This window comes from Solanum verrucosum, unplaced genomic scaffold (genome assembly GCF_900185275.1).
Source record: "Solanum verrucosum unplaced genomic scaffold, falcon-dt-bn FXZP01000278.1, whole genome shotgun sequence".
NCBI lineage: Eukaryota > Viridiplantae > Streptophyta > Magnoliopsida > Solanales > Solanaceae > Solanum > Solanum verrucosum.
Genome location: NW_026020332.1, coordinates 4,233,395 through 4,257,265, shown reverse-complemented (window position 1 = coordinate 4,257,265; position 23,871 = coordinate 4,233,395). Strand labels below are relative to the sequence as shown.

The window sequence follows — 23,871 nt, the reverse complement described above, 5'->3', positions numbered from 1 at the left end:
AAACCACCGGGCCTTTGGTGCTCTACTTTAACTTGTTGGCAATTTGGGCACTTAGCAACAAATTCTGCAATGCCTTCTTCATACTACTCCACAATAACCTTCTCAAATCGCGATGCATCTTTGTGGAACCCAGATGAATGGAATATCTGGAGCTATGAGCATCTCCATGATCCTCCTTGGAGTCCATCCACTATTGGTATACACACAATCTACCTTGATATCTCAATATCCATCTCCCCCTTGTTCAAAAGCTAATACTTTTTGCTTATGAACATTTGCCTTCAATTCAAGCAAAATGAGATCTTGGTCTTGCTTTTCTTTCACTTCTGACACTAATGAAGATTCATCACCCTACTCCTCCTTCTGTGAAACCATCAGTCGGACCTCTAAGCGTGCAAGTCTATGCATATCTTTCGCTAACTCTCTATTTTATTCCTCAACATAGGCGGTACTACCCATAGACAACCTACTTAAAACATCAGCAACCACATTAGCCTTACTGGGTGATAAATAATACTCATGTCATAATCGTTGAGTATTTCCAACCACCTTCTTTGTCTAAGATTAAGCTCTTTCTGAGTGAACACATACTAAAGACTCTTGTGATCAGTGAATACAACAACATGAACAACATACTAATAATGACGTCATATCTTCAAAGCAAATTCTACGGCAGCCAACTCTAAGTCATGGGTTGGGTAATTCTTCTCATGAACTTTTCAACTATCTGGAGGCATAGGTTATAACCTTGCCATTCTGCATTAATACACACCCAAACCAACTCTAGATGCATCACAATACACCATAAAAACCTTGAGTACCTTCCGATAAGGTCAAAATTGGGGGCAGTAGTCAACCTCTATTTCAATTTCTGAATGTTTTTCTCACAAGCTTCAGACCATTGAAACTTCAGTGTTTCTGAGTTAACTTGGTCAAAGGAGACGAAATAGATGAGTACCCCTCTAAGAACCATCTATAATAGACAACCAAACCATCTAGGCTAACTTTGGCACTACCTCTATCTTTTGGGTATCAACTCTAATTCCATCACCGGAAACTATTTTGGCCTAAGAACGCAACAGACTCAAGACAAAACTCACATTTAGAGAACTTAGCATACAACTCTCTATCCTTAGCATACAACTCTCTATCCTTTAGAGTTTGGGAGAACTATTTTGAGATGGACTCGCATGATCTTCTTCATTCCTCGAAAAGATTGGAATGTCATCAATGAATATGATAACAAACATATCTAAGTAAGGCTTGAATACTCTATTCATAAGGTCCATGAATGCTGCAGGCGCATTGGTCAAACCAGAGGACATAACTAAGAAATCATAATGACCATAACGGGTCTTGAAAGCTGTCTTTGGAATATCACATTCCCTTACTCTTAACTGATGGTAGCCTGATCTCAGGGCTATCCAAGTAGCACCTTGAACCTGATAAAAAAGATCATCAATTCTCAGAAGATGATACTTATTCTTGATGGTAACCTTGTTCAACCGACGGAAATCTATACACATCCTAAGAAAACCATTTTCTTTCTCACAAATGGGACCGGAGCACCCCAAGGTGAGATACTTGGTCGAATAAAGTCCTTATCAAGGTGGTCTTTCAACTGTTCTTTAAGCTCTTTCAACTCTGCTGGTGCTATTCTGTATGACAGAATAGATATAGGACGAGTATCGGGAAAAATATATATACCGAAGTCTATTTCTCACTAAGGAGGAACTCTGGGAAGATCATCTGGAAAGACTTATAGAAACTTTTTTACTACTAAAACTTACTGGATAGGAGGTATCTCAACACTAGAGTCATTAACTCGGACTAAGTGATAGACACACCCTTTGGAAACTAATTTTCTCTCCTAAAGGTATGAAATAAAATGACCCTTAGGCACTGCTAAACTGCTCTTCAACTCTATGATTGGTTCATTGGAAACTGGAACTTGACTATTCGAGTTCTACAATCTATTGATGCATAACAAGAAAGAAGCCAGTCCATACCTAGAATGACATCAAAATCTACCATGTCTAACTCAACTAAATCAGCCATGGTACTCTTGTGATTGACGAAAGCGGAACAATCACGATAGACTCTTTCTGCTAGAATAGACTCACCATCAGGTGTAGAAACACTGAATGACTCAAGAAGTTACTCAGGAAGAACATCAAAATTGAAGACTTCGATCATACTAGTGACAACATCTGGCGAGTCCTCTTGCTCTTGGCTACTAGTGATAACTTACATACGGTTTCCTCCTCCGTCTGCCCCTGAATTAGCTCATCTTAATGCAGCTCTATCTGGTGGAGAAACTGAAGAAGTCTGGGCTCTAATTCCCCCATTACCATTACTTTGTCTGCTCTTAGGACACTCTCTCATAAATGACCGTTCTGGCCACACTTGAAGCAACTGGTGGAGTCATCACGACACACCCCTGAGTGGCTCTTACCACACTTAGCACATGCAAGAGTCTTAGTACTCCCTTGTGCCTTACTACCTTGCGAATACGCATGTTTAGCTCTGAAGTTTTGAGAATTCTGACTATTGTACTCATATTCGTTCCTTGGTGCAGGTGCACTAGCAGATGATGGAGCAGGTCCTTTCTGCTTATGCTAGAAAGAAGACCAGCTCACATTACTCTTTTGCTGCCTGAATTTATTCCCAGATGTCTTAACTCTCTTGTTCTTAAACTCTTCCCTAGCCCTTAGTTTGTCCTCCTCAACTTGTTGCACATGGATCATCAGCCTAGTTATGCCCATGTCACCTATTAGCATGGTTGCCTTACTTTTCTTATTTGATAGACGAGGCAACCCAACAACGAATAAACTCATCATGCTCCTTATGTCGGCAACCATCTCTTTGCTTCTCTTAGCTCAAGAGGAAAGAAACGCCTCATGAAGGCACTCTCGACCATAGGCCAGCTCAAAATTGGTTATGCGTAAGCACGAGTAGAAAGAAATTTTATAGAGATTAACTCTATCGTACGAAATGAATATAAAAGAAGTGAGATATTTCCTAAATGTTGCAGCCTCATAATTATAGATGTAGCACGCTTCACACCGATAACTAGGACTCTACAGACACGACTTCATAGACTCTCTAGGACTCTTGAACTCTGTGCTCTGATACCAAGTTTGTCATGCCCCGAGCCTACACCCTGGCGGGACTGGCACTCGAGAACTATTGTTGGCCTCAAGCGAACCCTTGGTCTGGCTTACTTATTCAACGGAAGACTTAATTCAACAAAGACAAGTCTATGTAATAAAATGGAATGTTATAAAGGAACATTTAACTGGCCATTAAGGCAAACTCAAGCCTTAACATAAGATAATGACAATGAAAAGAATAAAGAACTAACATCTGACTGTCTATGAAGCCTCTAAAACAACTGAGATGGATGTCAGGACAAACCCCACGACATCCTAATGAACTAATAAAATAACTGAAAGAAATAAAAAAGAGTCATCCGGAATGCAATGAGGCTCACCAACTGACTCTGGAGTGCTCCATGGATCAATGATGCACTGGATGCCGATCCTAGTTACATGTGTCTGCATCATAATAAGATGCATGCCAACTGGCATCAGTACATTTAATGTACGAGTATGCGACTTAGAATGCTAAACACAACATAGGCTTGAAAAGAATCTGAAGAATTTACCTGGCTCAACTCAACTCAACATAACTGAACTCATTTCAATATAAAGCAGTGTAAAACAAGTGTAATATAAAGAAAAGTTGTTTAAAACATGATGTCAACTATGTGTGTATGCAAAGATACATATAACTCTGATGTATGTAAAAATACAAATAAACTGTGTATTTAAGAATACAATTACTTTTGTAGGAGTTTCTCTAACTAATAACCATCACGTAAAGGCTATTGTGATGATACAACGTTTTGCCTCATTGTGCCATGGCCATCCTATACCTTGCCGAGGGAATAGAACCTGAACTACTAAGTGGATACACTAGTCTATGCTAAAAAGTACTAAAGGAATCATCTAAAAAGTATGACCTTTTTCTACCCATGATGACTACATGGTTTATAGGGGATGTGAGTTGTCAAAACTCTCCCCCATATCGGTGCTCAATACTACTCCCAAAAATGTGATATTAGCTCTTATGTTTAAAAACATACTTCTTTCTGTGATTTGAGATAATTGCTCAAAAACTTAGCTCAAAGGCTATCTTGGAAATCATAGTTTCCTCTTTTGCTTCATTTAGAAAGCGATTTCTCTTTTCTGAAAACTAGTTCAAAGGCTCTTTGGAAATCAAAGTTTCCTTTCTTGTTTAAATGTGAAAACATTTTACTCTTTGGGATACATAGTCCCGATATACTCTTTTGAAGAAATAAACTTCAAACTTTACTCTTTAATCTTTACTCAACTTGAACTTTAAGTCTTAAAACAAAGTTAAAACATTTGGAAAAGACTTTTGAAAAACTCCAAGAACTTCCTTAACTTGACTCTTACTTCTCTTGACTTTGATCTTAACTTTCCTTGAATTGGATTATGGATTCAAGGTTCATGATCTCATGTTTATGGATGATTTCATGATGTTTAGATGTACCTTAGAGTGTTGGAATCAACTAGAAAACATAGGTACATTGCAAAGGAACAAGTACGAAAATGTGGGAAACGAATGAGGAGAACTGGCGTCCCTGCCGCTTTGAGAGGGTGGTGGCCTCAAGATTCAGAGAACAAGTTGGGGCGCTCGGGCTGGCACGTTGCCCCAGAGACCCACATTCAGAGATTGTTTTGGGGCGCATTAAGAGGCGCGGTGCCCCAGCCCCTTCCCCAGAAAATCCCAAATTTTCTTCTTCATTTTTCAACTCTAAACCCTCTAATTTCACTTAGTTCTTTCCCCAAACACTTAGAATCATTTATACTCTCAATATATGGTAGATTCAAACCGAAATTACACCCGAAAAACATGAATCAAAGCGCAAGAAACTTCGACAACACAACCCATAAGAATTCAAACAAAACCTTCAACAATGTTCATCAAGAACTCAATTTCTAAACTTTCAAAGACTTAAATTTGCTGAATTGAATCATGGTCGGCGCGTGGGTGAACTAACCCAATGCTATGTGATCTCACACACCTCGTAGAGATCACCCCTTGAAGAAATCCACAGGCCAAACTCGACGATCTTGACGAATCTTGCTTCTCTTCTCCTTTCTCCTCTTATTTTCTCTTTTTTTTCTCTTCTCTCAAAACCCTAACTCTTTTTTCCAGAAGCGTAAACTGACTAAGTTCAGTTTAGACCCCTAAGTAATTACCAAAAATGAATTAAAATAAAAGGGTAAGGAAAAGACCAAACTACCCTTCTAAAATCCGATTTTAGACTTTCCTTATTCAAACAACCCAACTTCCAAAGGGCATAACTCTCTCATACGAACTCGGAATCGCGCAAACTAGCAACGTTGGAAAGATCATTCCAAGAGCTTTCTTACCATATCTGGAAGTACACCCAACCCATTATGAGCTAGAAGTTATGGCCATTTGAAGTTGACCAAAACTCAACTTATTCTAACTTAACAAAATTTCCAGATTTTCATTCTTTCCAAAAATGACTATTTGCAATTCTTAGTTTCTTCCTAGCTATTTCAAATTGTGAGATGTTACATATTATTCTACTCTTGTGACCACTACAATAAATATGATATTTACCTATGAAGTTATTAGCCACGACACAAAATTTGTCACTAATTATTTGTGACAAAATTTATATTTCGTGTTTAAATACACAAGTCATACTTTAGTGACGAAACACAAAATTTCGTAACTAAAATTTTGTCTCCTAAAGTTTCCCACCAAAAATGAGTTGGCGCCATTTATTGAGTAACATCAGCCGCAAATTTTAAGTTATCAGTGACATATTATTTTGCCACTAATAATTAATTTTATTTGTGACAAAATTATTTTTTGTCTTAAAATAATCTAAAATTTAGACTCTGGAAAATTTCATCACAAAAATATATTTTTAAATGACGTAAGCTTTAGTCACGAAATTGTATATTTAACTGTGACATTAGTTTTCGTCACTAATAATAAAAACAATTAGTAACAATCACTTTATTGTCTCTAATCAACTTGTGACTTTGTGACAAAAAAATTCGTCACAAAATATGCCATGTGTCAAATAGCAACAACTTAAATTTTGTAGTTGAATAATTTAACTTTTTTTCTCCTAAAAATAATTCATATCTAAATACAAAATGTTATTTGACTACGATTGTTAATGATTATGAATGACAATCGAAAATGAAAAATAACAAAATTTTAAGCCAGCCAGCCTAAAATTCTAGGAATCGCTAAGAGAATGAAAGTGTGAACACAAGAGGATTGCTAAGAAGAATTGTGTTGTAGAGAACTTTGTTGATTTTTTCATTTGATTTTACAAATGGATGGCCTCTGTTTATACTAGTAACTTAGGGGCTAAAGTGTAAATAATAATTGTTACATAGGTCTCTAGATATTTACAAAATAGTGGCCTCTCTCTAGAATCTTTTACAATACTAGAAAATTGGAAGGATAATTCCATGCAAATCTTAAAAACTTTAGGAACTTCCATAGGAAATCTCCCTATTTCTCTATAATCATCCACAAGGACAAGTCTTTTCTCTCATGTAAGTAAACTTTGTGTCATGTGGCTGGCGTTTATATGATTAGTGAAGTGACATTATTAATAATGCATGGTTTGAAACTTAATTAATATGCAGATGAAAGGAAAATGAATGATGAAGATAATGTATATAGAATTCTTGATCTGGCTGCTATGAAAGATAAGTGGAGTGTTGCTGAAGTAATTTTAAGAAAGGATCCAAGTTTGGTTCGTCAAAAGATATCGGAATTTGGTGAAACACTACTTCAAATTGCAATATTAGCAGGAAGCACCGGATTTGTGCTAAAGCTAATGACTCTGAAGGAACCAGATGACTTTGAACTGAAAACTAATAATGGGAATACGGCATTTAGTTTTGCAGTAAATTCAGGGTTCATTGAAATTGTTAAAGCAATGAGGGAAAGGAATAACAATCTACCAAACATCCATGGTATGGATTCTGCCGGCAGTGCAATATTTCCAATCGGTGTGGCAGCTATTTATGGGCATAAAGCTATGGTATCATACCTTTTTGAGGTCACAAATCTTGCTATGCTAAACCAAACAGAACGATTATCACTTCTTGAGATCACTACCCACAATGAGATGTACGGTACGTAAGCACAATCACATGATACTTTAATCAACAAGCTGAACTATGATTTGCATTATTTCTACTAATTTTCAATACCTACGTATGTACGACTTTTTTTCTTGTAGATGTAGCATTAAAAATATTCAACAAGGACAGAAAATTAACCACTCAAATGTTACAAGGAAATCTTGGTGTCTTCTACATATTATCTCACAAGTCCTTAGTTATCAGTAACCAACAAGGAAAGTTGAAGAGATCCATTGAAGGACCTTATAATTCTCCACTAGTACTGTGGAGAAAGTTTATTAGCGCGACTTCCATGGCCAGGAGCCGATTCATTACATGTAAGATTTAATTACGTATTGTCTTAATTAATTCCAAGAAAGTTGTAATAATTAATATCAATGTCTCCCTCTATTTTGTATGACAAGACAAGCTTAATATCGATCATCAGCAGCTTAGCTTGTAGTGCTGAAATTGCTAAGTTTTTCAGGGGAAAGATATATACTGAAGAAACAAGGTGGTCTACTACTTGAGGAGCTCTGGGCAGAGTGTGAAAGAAGTGGAGAGAATAAGCTATTGGAGCTAGTAAGAAGAGAAAAATTGCTCCATTATGCTGCAACAGCAGGAAATGTAGAGTTTTTAGCTGTGGTTATTTACAATCATCCTCGTCTCATATTGGACTGTTACCGAGAGTGGTCCATTTTCCATTATGCAGTTTTTCATAGACAGGAAAAAGTATTCAGTCTTATACACCAAACAGGAGGAATGAAAAACTTTCTTCTTCAAAAAAATGATACTAATGGCAATAACATGCTGCATTTGGCTGGGAAGTTAGGATATTCGAACTTACATGATAAGGTATTTCCTCTCTCTTTTTCAACAATACATGTTACTTCAGATACCTATTCCAATTTAAGAGGAAATATTATTGTATTCTCGATCGGTGTTTGGGTTAATTATTAATGAGCTGGTCGACAGGAGAAGATTATGCCGTCATCGTTTCTCAGGGATTCTGGAGCAGCACTTCAGATGCAAAAAGAGATATTGTGGTTTAAGGTGAGAGATGGAAACACATCTTGTTGCATTTCATATCTCTGTCATTTTATTTGTTCAGTATGAATTAAAGTCGCGTTTTCATAATGAATTAAAAATTTGTGTTTGCTGAATGATAATTACTAATTTGATAGGAAGTGGAGAAACTTTTACCACCTTCACTCCAGAAGATCAAAAACAAAGCTGGGAAAACCCCTAGGGAAGTATTCACGGAAGAGCATAACCTATTGCTAAAAGAAGGGGAAAGGTGGATGAAAGACACGGCAAATTCTTGTATGATTGTTGCAACTTTGATCGCCACGATGGTGTTTGCTGCAGGCTTTACCGTGCCAGGCGGTAATAACGGTGATAATGGAATTCCAATATTACTAAAATTAAATGCATTTAGGGTCTTCGTCATATCAGATGCGGTGGCACTATTCAGCTCAATCATTTCCATCATTATGTTCTTGTCCATTCTGACATCTCGCTATGCTGAAGATGATTTTCTTGTGTCATTGCCTGCAAAGTTATTGTTCGGACTCACGGCACTTTTTGTCTCGATAGTTAGCATGCTATTGGCTTTTACATCAACCTTCTTTTTGGTCTATAGTAATCATACGAATTGGGAGCCAAAGCTCATTGCTGCTTGTGCTTGTATTCCTGTAGCTTTATTTGGGTGTTTCCAATATAAACTATGGTTTGATGTGGCAAAATCAACATATTGGTCCAAGTTTCTTTTTCGACCAGGAAAGTACAAGCTGTATTAACTACATTACAGATAACAGTTGCACAGAGGAGTGTCTTCTTCGTTAGTAAAATAACGCGCAACAACATTTTACATTATTATGTAATCAGAGAATCAGGATTCTTGGCGGTGCCTTATTCCTAATTGTAATGTTTGTGCTTGAAACTTGAGCGAATTTCTCCATCAATGCTATTTTCAAGTGTTTGATTAGATTTATTATGAAATTCTTAGTATATCTTTGGCTAGTGGTGTTGCATATTGCAAAAGCAATTCCATTCCATCATGTTTATGCTTCATAGTATAGTAACTGGTAAAATCCTACAGAATCATGATACTTGTCTCGAGTCTCGACACTAAATCATAAAACACAAAATTGTCTTCCATCCACCCTACAAGAGTGTTTTCTCCATTAATGAGTCGTAGGCAATGCAAATTTAGATTAGTCAATAACGAAATATTAAAAGTATATCACAAGGAAGCTAGTAAAACGGGTAAAAACAAGAAATAATATCAAGAGTACGATTTCTTTTTAACTTGATATATACGCCATTTCCCATTTCATTTGAGTAATTATAATCAATTACATCCAAAACAGGACAAGAAATAATTCATTTGAGCCTATGGCTTTATAAAACTACACCTTCATTTCATTTATATTTTTTTAAAACATAAGATCCTAATTAATAAGCATAAATTAAACTGGAGGTGAACCAGCAACATCAGGGCCTGGAGCAGCAACTTCAGGAACTCCAGGGACTGGAACACCAACAGTAGGAACTCCAGGGATTGGGAAATTAAATGGATCAGTAACACCAGTACCCGTACCCAGACCAGGAATATCAAATCCAGGAATATTAAAATTCGGGATATTGAAACCGATATTCGGAATTCCACCTGGAAATGGAAATGGAAATGGAAACGGAAATCCTCCGATATTTGGAGTAGCAGGAGTTGTTGCATCATTTTCCTCCTTAAATAAATCATCATTTTCCTCTCTAAGCATTCTCACAGCACTAGAAAAGTTAATTAAACAAAGCAAAGTAATCAACTTGAGACAAGTCATTTTCATTTCTTTTCTTAAGAGTAAATTATATAAATTTGCTTACACTAATAAGGTGTTTATATAGAGGGATTTTGAGGTCCCTAAGAGTTAAAATTGTCAAAGTATAAGATTGTTTTAGATTTATTCACACTAAAAAAAAAATGTTTTGCCAGCTACATCTTTTAGCAATTTTTAGCATTTGTAATTAATGGGGATGGTTAAGGATATAATGCTAATTAATCTACTTTGACATTTTTTTTATGCAGAAGCAAATACTAGTTGTTGGTTGATGGAGAGTTAATTTTATTACACCAGGTTTTCAGTAAAGATGGTGAGAAAGAAAGAGAGAAAATTGTACCCAAATACTTATTTGGGCTTACTTTTTTTCATCTCATTTCAATGGTTGTTTAGCTCAAAAAAAATATCCCAATTTATTATTTCTGACTTTTAAGACTAAAGTTCACAATTGTTTTCAATGATAACCTTAACATTAAGAGAAAACACTCTTAAATTCAGCCCGAATTATTAGTTTCATTGTTGAACTATTGACAGTCTTAAAACACACTCATTTACTTGATTAACTGAACTTAAATAACCCTTGATGTTATAACATAAGTGAAATACACCCCTAAATTCTCTTCGAGTGTAGGGACATTTTCAACACTTCTCTCAGTTTTTTATTAAGAATCACATACTCCTACGAGAGTTTGAGACTACTTGCTATGTCATGTGCCAGATCGAAGGTGTACCTAAGTTTTACTTAGTCCGATAGAAGAGTTTTATTTTTGGACGGTCAATAATTTAGGAACAAAACTAATAATTTGAACCTAATCCAAGAGTACTTTCAATACTTTTCTTTAATATTAAAGAAGTACACCGTTTTTTTCTTAGTACTGCTTAATTTTCAAATTGAAATAACTGAGTAAGGCTGAAAAGATGGAGAGTCGCAGTTTGTACTTACTGTATTTTGATGTACATTGAACTCTGATTTCAAACATGGAAACTTTCAATTTACAGTTTGATATTTTGATTCATGGAAGAGTTTCAAAAAACTATAAACACTATAACACGCAAACATTTACTTCCTCCATTTGCTTTTACTTGTCGGGTCTCAAGTCGGAATCGGGAATTGGACCCTAAATTGGAGTTGGGAGTTGTGTCTTGGATCAAAGTCGGTGTTATAGTATTTGATCAAATTATATCTAAATGTTCAATATTTTCTTTTTACTACCAAATATAAAAAGTTAAAACAAAAACTTTACTTATTTTTTTGAATTATTTTTATTAAAAATATTTCTCTTTGTACCGAACATACTAAAACCATGAGAACTTATAAAAGTATGACACTACGTCACAATTTAGTCACTAGCAAATTTTAATTCGGAAACTAATTAATCCCACCTTATGAGAACGTGTTTGATCATGAAATTTTTTTATTTTTTTTTGGAGTTAAACATGAACTTATGTGTTTGGTCATAAAATTTCAAATAACAACTTCAAAGTTATTTTTCACTTTTTTCAATTTTACTTAATTCATGAACAAATACAACTAAATCAATTATCAAATATCTTTTTTCACTTTAAAAACAAGATTTTTTTTTTTCAAATTCTACAATAAAACATGCCGAGTATAAATCTGCCATTAGAGCTTAGCAAAAGCTGTAGGTAGAGTTAACATAGCTAATTTTGGTTGCTGGAAGTGTCACACCCCAATTTTTAAGCACTAAAAATTCAAATTTGGTCAAAAATCACGTGTCTAACCGTAGGCAGAGTTAAATAGCTAGTTCTGAAGTGGTATGATATCAATCAGGCTTCGTCTTCAAAGACTTTATGCAACATCAAGATTTGCCTATGCTGGATGGGGAGACTTTTTGGCTATGGAGAACAGAAGCTATCATTTAATGCAGGAATACCATGAATTTCCTCCAATAAACATGCTAGCGATTAATTCCCAGTTGAAGGAATTGGTTAAAAATGGTCAGTTAGAAGATGCACGCCAGATGTTTGACAAAATGACTCAAAGGGATGAGGTCACATGGACAAATATGATTTCTGGTTACGTCAATGACTCTAGTTCATTACAAGCATTGTCTTTATTCTTAGAAATGCGGCGTGATCCTACTATCAAAATGGACCCTTTTGCTCTTAGCCTCGCGGTGAAGGCATGTGGGCTAAGTGTGAATTTGAAGTGTGGTGAGTTATTACATGGGTATTCAATGAAAGCTAATTTTGTTAGTTCTGTTTTTGTGGGTAGTTCACTTGTTGACATGTACATGAAAGCTGGTAAAGTGATTGAGGGTTGTGGAGTTTTTGATGAAATGCCTCTTAGGAATGTAGTTTCTTGGACCGCTGTTATAACTGGGCTTGTCCGAGCAGGTTACAATGAGGAAGGGTTGGTGTATTTCTCTGAAATGTGGAGAGATGGTGTAGAATGTGATTCGTATGCTTATGCGATTGTGTTAAAAGCGTGTGCTGATATTGGGTGTTTGAATTACGGGAGGGAAATGCATACTAGGATAGTGAAGAAAGGCTTGGATGTGAGCTCTTATGTGGCTAATAGTCTTGCTACAATGTACAATAAATGTGGGAAAGTAAATTATGGTATGTGTTTATTTAGAAGAATGAAGTCGCGAGATGTTGTCTCGTGGACTACAGTAATCACAACATATGTTCAAATTGGTCAAGACCAATATGGTATACAAGCATTCTTGAGAATGATAGAGTCTAATGTGACTCCTAATGAATATACATTTGCTGCAGTTGTTGCTGCTTGTGCCAATCTTTCGAAACTACACTGGGGTGTACAGCTGCATGCAAATGTTTTACGTGTAGGTTTTCTTGATTCTCTGTCTGTGTCAAATTCAATTGTCACAATGTACTCCAAATGTGGGAAGTTGGATTCGGCCTCACTTATATTTCATGAAATGAGTAGAAGAGACATTGTTTCTTGGAGCACAATTATTGCTGGATATGCTCAGGCTGGTTGTGGTGAGGAAGCTTTCGAGCTGCTAACATGGATGAGAAAGGAAGGACCAAAGCCAACGGAATTTGCTCTTGCAAGTGTACTTAGTGCATGTGGTAGTACGGCAATCCTTGACCAGGGGAAGCAACTTCATGCTCATGTTCTTATCATTGGATTAGATCATACGCCTTTAGTACTGAGTGCTTTGATCAACATGTATTCAAAATGTGGAAGTATTGTAGAAGCCTCAAAGATATTTAATTCAGCACAAAATAATGACGTTGTATCATGGACAGCCATGATTCATGGGTATGCTGAACATGGATACAGCCAAGATGCTATAAGTTTATTTGAAAGAATTCGTTATGCTGGTCTAAGACCAGATTCTGTGACCTTCGTTGGTGTTCTAATCGCTTGTAGTCATGCTGGCCTTGTTGATCTAGCTTTTCACTATTTTAGATTGATGAAAGAGGAGTACAAAATAAGTTATTCAAAGGAACATTATGGTTGTATGATTGATCTTCTCTGTCGTGCTGGACGAATAACTGATGCTGAGAACATGATCAAGAATATGCCATTTGAAAAGGATGATGTTGCTTGGTCAATCTTGCTTAGAGGCTGCAGGCTACATGGTAATGTTGAATGTGGAAGCCGTGCGGCTGAGCAAATTCTTAAACTTGCTCCAAATTGTGCTGTGACTCACACTACTTTGTCAAACATGTATGCATCAAAGGGGAAGTGGGGTGAAGTAGCAGAACTGAGGAAGTTGATGAGATTGAAAGGCGTCACAAAGGAGCCTGGATGGTCTTGGATTAAGGTCAAGGATCAAGTTTCTGCATTCGTTGCTGGGGACAAAAAACATTCACAAAATGAAGATATTTATGATATATTGGATCTGATATCCTCAAAAGCAGAATCTTCTTTTCAGAATATTGTTTCTCTTTTGGAGTAGCCAAAACTTAAAATAACCCCTTGCTTATTTCCACAAGCAGCTCTGTTTCTTTGTTTCAACTTCATCCATTGAAAATGACATAATGGAAAAATCACATCTGAAGTATCACTTTTTTGCGAGTTTCATATTTGAACTATCAAGTATTTGCGTTTTCTACCTGAACGATCACCAAGTACTAATCAAACATACCTCGAACCTAACTAGACCAAGTGTTTGAATATGCCAAAAAGCGTGTGACAACTTAATTTGCCTAAAAATATTTGTCCACAGCTGATTCATTAATTTTGAGGCATGTTTTGATAAATAGTTGATAGTTCAAAGTGAGAAACTAAAAAAAGTGATATAACAGATATGGTTTTGACCCTTTATCTCTTAATTTTTCAAATTATACAAATGGAGTATCATTTGACACCATTTTCAACACACACAAAAAAATAGTGTACAGTGTACACCAAACTCAACCAGATACTAATTAAGGTGTGTTTTGATAAAGTTGGTGATCATAATTTGATGTTTAACCAGAATTGCTGAAACCTTAGGACTTTGATTGTCTTTTACTTTTTGTATATAAGTGTACTTTTTAATCTAAGGATATTAGTTAAAAAACTGATGTGAAAGGATTAAACGTTAGCAACTTCATATATGTTATAAAATATGATAAAACAATTGACAAATATTAGTTTGAGAACATGTGGTCCTAAGTTTTATTTTGTCTTTGTCTAATATCAAAGAGACAAGTGTGAGATGGACAGATATTCTAGTTTTAAATAGCTAGAACTGAACCAAACGGATATATAAAAATATTTATGTATTCAACCCCAATTTGAGACGTGTTAATTGATTAAGAGAATCATTTGAATTTTAAATCGTAAATGACAAATATTATATAAGCTATCACAAAGATAGCCGTGTATTGTACGTAACATTATCTAGTATTTATATAAAAGACAATTTTCATGAATATCAAGATCATACGATAATAATTTTATCAGTTAGATATGACGATGATGTATTTAACTTAAATTTCGTTTAAAATAGTACTTAGTATATAGACCTAAAATTGCAAATTTGTGCCGAGTATTAAGGCCTAAACAGTCGCTTAACAAAGTAAAATTTAGTTTAATAAATAGGAAGAAGAGTAATGCATTAAAACACAATATCAGCTACCCCTTGTCTTGCCTCCTTCACTGATTTCAGGTCTGTCACCTTCGCTTATTCTCCTGATTTCTGAATCTTTTTCCTGTTTCTAACTCTGGGTTTCAATTGGATCATTAATCTTACGCTTCTGGATTTGGGAAATCTGTTTTGCATTCCAGGTGTTTGATGAAACGCTTCAATGAATTTTTGACTTGTTTTTTCCATTTTTTTTAATTTTTTGTTGTTTTCAGAAGAGAAGTTGTATCTTTACTGTTACATAGTTTCCAAATGGCGAATGTTTGTCCGATTCCAACGGATTCATACAAGGTGGGCTTTATAGGAGCTGGAAAAATGGCTGAAAGCATAGCTAGAGGTGTGGTTAAATCTGGGATATTGCCTGCTTCTCGTATTCGAACAGCCCATTCTGGATCAGCTCGACGTACTGCTTTTGAGTCTATTGGGGTTACTGTATTTGATAATAATACTCAGGTAAGCTTATACATTTTCAATCTTAAATGCCCACTTTAATTTACTTTTAATGTACACTCAGTGGGATGTTTTTGCTTTTTGGTGATCATAAGTTTCTACTTTATCAATCTCTCTTATTCCTGTATGTATGGAAGTTTCGTAGTTAGTTTCAGGTGTACCCATGAAACTACTGTTAAGATAATTGGGTGACATTTGTAGAGAATCATACTATTGGTAAGGTTCTCTATCTTTTGATATATCAGTTGCATCCGAGAGTTATAAGAAGAAAAAAAATGCATAGTAAGCCTTATTTTATTTTGATCGACGCCTCTTTCTTAAGTGCCAGACAATCTTGATTTGATCATATGTTTTTTAATTCCCGAATTGATGAAAATTGGTTTGATTGATAAATGGTTCAAGTTATTTATGTTTTCAAGAATCTTCTTGTAGATTATTTATTAATAGGACAACAAAGTTATTAATTTTGATGAGTTAGAATATGGGTAAAAGAAACATTTATTGCTAGGACTAACTGATTATTTATCACTTGGAGTAATGCAAGACAAGTGCCCTTGAATACGTCAGGAGAGACATTTTCTCAGACAAAATAATAAGAATAATACAAAGCAGAGTTCTTAGATTCTGATTGACCTCAAATTTTGGTCAAGCAAAGAGACACTGACCTTTTAAGACCTGCGTTAACAAATGCTTAGCGATTGCTATGTCAGTAACACTTCATGGTCATCTCATAGTAGGAATATCACTATGTATACTCTTCTTTTTTTTGTACTCTTATAGACTCATACATGATGTGTTTTTGTTTTTCTTTTCCTAGGGATTTTTCTTACATTAAAACACTAAATGGAGTGTGCATTCGCATTTTCTCTAAAAACTTAACTATCTTTTCTTTGTTTTTTTGTTCTTTTTGATACATCTACAAATCTGAGATTTAGTGACTGACTCTAGTTGTCTCACCTTGTATCTCTTATAACCTTTGATTGGTTCCTTGAAAATTCTTATTTCACATGTTTCTTCTTTTTTGTCAAAGCAGGTGGTTGAAGATAGTGATGTGATTATATTCTCTGTGAAGCCTCAAGTGGGTATGGTTCAAATCTTTTCCTTTCTCTCTTTCTGTTTCCAAAAAAAAGGATCTTTCTTATGTTTTCCCTTTCAACACTTGTGGGAGAATTTTAAATCCATTTTTTCCGCAAAAGTTTTGTTTCGATAGTCGTAAAGTTTTTATTTTGAGAAAAATTACAGCTAAATATGTGAATGATAATAGTCCCTCAATTAGATGCCATAACTAAGCAACCATAAGATGAAGTTGTAAGCAACCTATTGCAAAAAGGGATTGTTTGATTGGCTGCATAAAAAAAATAATCTTTGCATAATGCAACATTTGACTCTACATAGAGGATGAAATGGGAAAGATTGCTTGAGATGATATGACAATGTCTAAAACTTACAATGCACAAATCTTTAGATGCAACATTGTGGTGATTGGAGATGCTATTAAGGGACAAGATAGACCTAAAAATCACATGGGGGGAATTGTTTTTTTTTTTTTGAGAAGGTAACAGTCTTGTATTATATTCCAAAAAATCAAACTTGCCACAACTTGTTACAGGTTTACTAATTACAAATAAGAATTGTTTTAAATGACACAATATCTCGGAGTTGATGCGGATTTGGCTAAAAGTAAAACACAATCGAAGCAATGGATTCATCTAGGTGAGGTTAAACTTTAGTAATTATTACAGTTACATTAGGTCAATAGGAGTAAGTGTGAGATATAGAGAACCTCTAGTTTTAGGGTCCTTGATCATTTTAGGTAAGTACTATTCTCTCTCTTTTCCACTTATTAAAAAAGAATTGCACTTATCAAAAAAAAGGTATTGAATAGAAGTCTATTTACAGGATTCATATCGCCAACCTTACTATTTTGATATTGACTTGTAATTATTTTAGTGATTGACATACTTTTGTTTTGCTTTCTCTTGTGGAAATTTTTAGGCTAAAGACACTGCAATTGTCAGATTTTTTGCTTTTTCATATTTATTGGATGCTTTGAAAATTGGTGGTGATTCTGCTGTTCTACTCACTTTTTTAATGCAGTTAAAAATGCGGTGTCACAGTTGAAGCCAATCCTTTCAGAGAAGAAGCTTTTGGTGTCAGTTGCTGCTGGTGTTAAGTTAAAGGATTTGCAGGTTTGTGTGAAAATGGTGTAAGAGATGCACGTAAAATTCCTCAACAAGCAAAAACAAACTTTTTAATGTAGAGGCAATAGTTTCAGGAGCTGGCTTTGACTCATAAGGCCTTTGTGACTTGATTACCAAATTATTTCTTCAATTTACTGGCAGTTAAATCTAAAACCATGGGAGTGACAAGTATTGTTTTCTTAAATCAAGAAAATCACAAAACTTGTTGAGAATCACACAAATCACCGTAAAATAACAAGTAGGAAGCTTAAATAATGGCAATACTCTAAACTAAACTAACTAGGACTATTAAGCATTCTTTTCTCAATTTAGTGCTTCTTAGGAGTATCTCAACCAAGAAACTATTGAAAGAAATAATAGTTCTAAATATACTGATGAGTAAATACTTAACCGCGTATGTGAAGAAACAAAAGCTAGTTTATTACATAGGATTATCCCGACCGATCAAGAAGACAGCAACCACTTTCTCAACCAATGCGGGAAAATATAACACCCCACCTGTGCCTAGTTAACTGGAGCGTGAATAACCTAGCATAAGGATTCAGTAGTGTAAACCAAGAATAGAAATGACCAGGTTCACATACCATGTGAAGAAAATAGACCTTGACTCTAACCCAACCCCGCAAGCTAGATCATGATGTGAGGATTGCCGAAGACCATTTAAAGAGACGACATTCCATTTTTTAACTTTTTGACAGGTAAGAGACCAACCAATTTAGGACAATCTAACTGGGTACCTGTGGTTTTTGCTAATCTTGAGGCATCTAAGTGTCCATACCTATGTACATCCATTTGACACGGCTAGATCAAGGCAAATTAAGGGTCATGTAACATAGGAAAATAATGATAGAACTACTAGAATAAGACTTCTGGATTAAATAGAGAATAATTAAAATTAGTGTAAAAAAATAATTCTGTTCCCTCTGTCCTATATCATGAGCATTCAGAATCTTTTCTCTGTAATTTATTTTACGCTATTGCATGCTTGATAAATGCATGGGATTGTCTCTTTCTGTTTAGTCACTTCCTCTTTCTTTGTGAGTGACATTCCTCTGAAATAATATTCTGCTTCCATACAGCACACCAATAAAACCCTGGAGGCATAGTCTTTTGTTTTGTGAAGCAACATAGGACAAGTCACTGTAGTGTCATTTGGGTACGACAGTGTGCTTTTGTGGTTTGCAGTATACATGATTATCAATCACCTAAAGCATACATAGTTGAAAGATGGATCATTTCTCTTTTCTTGAACTTATGATTTCCTTCTTTTGAGCTAATTGCTTCCTTGCAACCTAACATTCCACTTTTTTCCAAATCAATGGAATATTCTTCTTGTGATCCCAAAGGTATCAAGCTTATTTGACATTGGGAAATTTGAAATTGGCTCAGTAAAGAACTTTTATTTGCTTAATCATAATTTCTAGAAACAAAGGTAAAATCGGCAACTCAATTTATTGACAATCAGCTCACATGCCTAAGCTTGACATGCCTCTTAATGTCTACTGATGCTTACCTTTATATTTGCTCTGAGTAGAGTGTAAACTGAAACAAGATGCACGCAAGCATGCATATCTTGTCTGTTACTGATTCAATTTTCCAATTTTCTTACCCATTTTGTTGAAGCATATTCTATTTTTCTCCCTTCTCAAGGAATGGGCAGGTCAAGGCCGATTTATTAGGGTGATGCCAAACACTCCCTCTGCTGTTGGTGAAGCCGCCACTGGTAAATGATAAATAAATACTGATATTTGAAGCTTGTTACAGTTTTACTTGATTTAGTCTGTCAAATATAATATTCCTGAGTGAAGTTCTCTCCCTATACCTAGAAGCTCTTGTTTTATCTAAGGACTGACTTCGGACATAGATATAACAAATGCTTGTTGAGTTGTTGTTTATGTGACATTGATTTGGCTATGGGTAAGAATCCTATGGAGTTGAATAAGTTTCCCATTGCAGGTACATGCATTTTTTTTGTAGAATCTGCACTAGCACACACCCATGGCATGCATACCCCGTTCTACATGGAATGATTTATGCAACATGATTTATTGTTGAGAAATTATTTGGAGCCTTGAAGATTAGTAAACAATTGAGATGTAAGAAAACTAGGGGTGGCAACTGGGCGGGTTGGGTTAAATTTGTGTAGATCAAGATGGATCAAGACAATAAACGGGTCAAGACCCAACCCAACCCAAATTTGTTTGGACCAAAATGAGTTAGGAAACGGGTCATAACCCAACCCGCCCAATTTTTACTAAGTTTTAATAGCTTTATTTGTTATTTTATAAGCTTTTAGTATCTAATAAAAAAAAATCTATTATAACTATACATAACATATAAAATCAAAAAAAAAAAAAACTTTAAAAATATTTTGACAAGATCTCTCAAAAATCAATTTGGGTTACATATCAACCCATTTTTAATGGGTTGAGCTAACAAATGGGCAGGTCAATAACCAACCCAAACCTAAATGGGTTGGGCGGGTTGGTTTGATTTTGCCACCCCTAAAGAAAACTGAATTCAGATGCAATAATCTGCTCTTACAATATCCATATCCAGATTTTGGGTCAAATTATGTTCCATATGTATTGAAGCAATTCTATCTTCTACCTCCTGATTTTATCATCATTAGAGGTATTTCATGATGGGATTGACAAAATTTAGACAATTATAGTTTCCATGAAATTTTACCTGTGTCCTTCCAGATCCTACTTCAAACTGCATAAAAAAAAAAGAGTTGTCAGAATAAGGTATTATGGTAGTTGACATGAACACCTTCACATGTTGCACTCACCATCTTACCTAATATGACCTAGTTGACTTAAGCTTATAAACGAAGACACAATGCTTTAGTGGATTATTATGCTTCAGCTGATTGAAGTCGAGAAAAAGGATAGTTGGAGTGTGCTAATCAGGTCTGCTATGGAGAAGATATTACCTCCAAGTCACTTAGCTCTTTTTTTATTCAAATATCTTGAAAACGATAAGGTTTAATTTATTCGTACTATGAGTATAAGACGAGATGTCTAAAAATTGTCTCTTATTTTGGATGTATTCTCGTATTTTTATTATGTGTAAGACACAATTTTACGTGGATAACTAAGCGCAAGTGTGTGTACACATGTACTTCTATGTGGATGTTTGTTGTATTCTTTTCTGTATTAGTGTGTGCACGTATAGGTATGCTAGTGTAAATTTGGTGTTAGTTTTTCTGTTTATATATGCTTATTATACAATGCATTTATAGCATACACCGAGTATCTATAAGTGCACATGTATCCTTGTGATTTGCATTCTGTTTGCGCTTTCTGTAAATGGAAACTTGTGTATGAATGTGACATGAATTGCACACAGCTGTAGTACTGACTACTGAGGAACTTTACATATTTGTGACATGAATATCTCTCATGGTCGATCTTGTACCTTGAATTTTTTTCTCTGGTGTAAGTTACCGAGACACTAGCAATTTTAATTTTCTGGCTGATTCTAATATAGAGGTCGTTTGGTTGGAAAGAAGTTATTCCATGATAAGTTATCCTGGGATAACTTATCCCACCATGTATATGGGATAACTTATCCCATCACTATGATATAAATAGTGGGATAAGTTATCCCAAACATGACAACCAAACAAGATACAAAAAATTTATCCCATCACTATTTATTTTTATCCCTCACACCAAACGATCCCTAACTGTCTGAGTTGTTATCAATTATTGCAATTTAAGTGTCCTAATTAAGTGTCTTCATATAGTCATCACTTTGGGGGAAAAGGCAACAACAGAAGATGGAGAATTAATTTCCCAGTTATTTGGAGCTATTGGTAAGGTGTGGAAAGCTGATGAGAAGCTGTTTGATGCAGTTACAGGTTTAAGGCATGTTCCTTCTCTCATGTTTCTAAAACTACACTTATTATCACATAATTTGATGCCAAAATCTGCGCCTGTGACTAGCTGTTTGTTGAGCCCACTTGGGGATCTTAGTTCTTGAACTGCTTTTGCAAAGACAAGCAGAGCTCATGCAAAGTTGGAATACAGTACCATTGTTAACAACATCTATTATTTCTCCTTGAAATGTCAGTGGTAGTGGACCAGCCTATGTTTTTCTAGCAATAGAGGCATTGGCTGATGGAGGGGTGGCTGCTGGTTTACCGAGGGAGCTTGCACTTGGACTAGCCTCTCAAACCGTAAGTTCACAGTTATCCACCAATTGATTCATACTCTATCGTGCTATATATTAGTATGGTTATGTTGTTTGAAATAGTGAAAGCAGTGAAATTGTTCTTTTGCTCCGCTGATTCAGCCTGAGATCCTTTTCGACGTCAAGGTTCATTTGTTCTATAAGAGGCAAGGTGGTTGTTCGCGAAGACTGGGTTTACTTACCATCATCTGCATTTCTTAGGCTATAATATTATATGTTCTTTAACTTACCCTGCACCCTCTTAGCTATACAAGTACAGTTATTTTTTTTAAGAAATGAACTAACTTGTATCATCTTTCTACTTGCAAGTTACATCAATTAAGGTCCCTTTTCAATGCCTCACAAAGCAATTGTTTATATCGTGGCTTATTTTAGTTAGGCATAATTGTGATCATCTTTTGAGTGTCTTCTCCTTTGTTATTGACAAGGGCAAGTCATCTTTTCAACTCTTCTTACATTGAACTTTTCTTGTTCTCCGTGTAAGATTCACTCGAGCTAAAATATATATGACTTGCACATTAATGATGCCCGTGTTAAGAGACTTCCTTTTCCTTTTTTTCTTCAAGTGAGTAACATGCATGTCCCTCAAACATACTGCTCCTGGTCGAATGACCAACTGATTCTCTGTTGCAGGTGCTAGGAGCAGCATCAATGGTCTCCGGTATGGGCAAGCATCCTGGTCAACTTAAAGATGATGTTGCATCTCCTGGGGGTACAACCATTGCTGGAATTCACGAGTTGGAAAAGTCTGGATTTCGCGGCTTCTTGATGAATGCAGTTGTTGCTGCAGCTAAACGAAGTAAGGAGCTTTCTCAGAATTAATCTAATTATCTCTTAGGGTCATGGAGAACCAGCCGGAAGCTACTATATATGTCTAGCAGAGTTTTCAAGTGCTAAATTATAAAGTGAAAGGTGCAGAGCTTTTTGACCAAAATAAAGCACTGTATCTGTTAAACTTTTTGGACCTACATGCCCACATTTTAGCAAAGAGGCTGTGGCACAATCACTATAAATAAACATTATTTATAGTTATTAGCAGACAATATATTGTGCTAGCATGTTATACCTAGTCAAGAAGCTTGTTATAAATGAACTATCAATTATTTATAATTATTTCAGAGCAGAAGAAAACTTGAGGAAAGCTTCATATTCATCCCTTTTAAATATGCTTATGATATAGAGAATGATCAGTAGATCTCTGTTCCATTCGTTGGTTGGTTGGCCAGGATGCTTTGGTATATCGGGTTGGTCAAGTGCGCTGGACGACACGGCATTCTTCTTTCAATAGTACCTGGAGAAAGTAATAGTTTGGCTTGAACATGTCTTAACATACTCTCCTCTAGCACCATTCAGTCATTTATCTGAAAAAAGCTTTTTGTTGTACTTCAAACTTTTCGAACTAGGAAGAGAAGCCCGTTCACAACTGTATTCATCTCTTACTTTCCCAATGAAAAGCCAGATAGAACTTTTATTAGAGAGTAAAAATCCGAAGCTTGACTTTAACTGGAAGAGCAGAGCATAAAGCGCCTACTTGATGAGATTATAGCTGCAAAATACATTGTTTTAGATGATTTGGCCAACTCAATTGTTTCTTTTTTTCTGTATGAATTATCATCTACTAAATTAAGTATGTTTTAATACATATGTGGTGATAATTATGATAGGAAAATAAAACACTAGTGAAAGTTCAAACAGAAAAAAGAAACAATTAATAGTTAGGATGTGAAATTTATATATAATTCAAATATGTTTTCGACTCTTTATCTCTTTAAAAAAAAGGATAACATGAAACCTTAACCTATTTTAATTTCTCCAGTAACAGCACACCATACATAATAGCAAGAATAAAGACAAAAACTAACACAATATTTCCTCAGAATGGCATGGAAGTGACAAG

General features: G+C 35.3%; 3 protein-coding genes across 3 annotated transcripts; all 3 read left to right on the top strand.

Moving 5' to 3' along the window:
• The first annotated feature begins 6,745 nt into the window (after positions 1-6,745).
• On the top strand, positions 6,746-9,016 carry LOC125836415 (uncharacterized). The gene is made up of 5 exons (XM_049515585.1): positions 6,746-7,229; positions 7,337-7,497; positions 7,674-8,072; positions 8,193-8,270; positions 8,402-9,016. The coding sequence occupies exons 1-5, from the start codon at positions 6,746-6,748 to the stop codon at positions 9,014-9,016; spliced, it is 1,737 nt and encodes a 578-aa protein (XP_049371542.1).
• A 2,816-nt stretch (positions 9,017-11,832) lies between these two features.
• Positions 11,833-13,979, top strand: LOC125836550 (putative pentatricopeptide repeat-containing protein At3g47840). Its single transcript, XM_049515732.1, has one exon. It carries the CDS (start codon positions 11,833-11,835, stop codon positions 13,948-13,950), a length of 2,118 nt encoding a protein of 705 aa, XP_049371689.1. The 3' UTR covers positions 13,951-13,979.
• A 982-nt stretch (positions 13,980-14,961) lies between these two features.
• LOC125836553 (pyrroline-5-carboxylate reductase) lies at positions 14,962-23,105 on the top strand. Its single transcript, XM_049515735.1, has 8 exons — positions 14,962-15,147; positions 15,339-15,576; positions 16,607-16,655; positions 17,671-17,762; positions 19,425-19,497; positions 21,529-21,649; positions 21,855-21,960; positions 22,608-23,105. The coding sequence occupies exons 2-8, from the start codon at positions 15,376-15,378 to the stop codon at positions 22,794-22,796; spliced, it is 831 nt and encodes a 276-aa protein (XP_049371692.1). The 5' UTR covers positions 14,962-15,147; positions 15,339-15,375; the 3' UTR covers positions 22,797-23,105.
• The last annotated feature ends 766 nt before the right edge of the window (positions 23,106-23,871 follow it).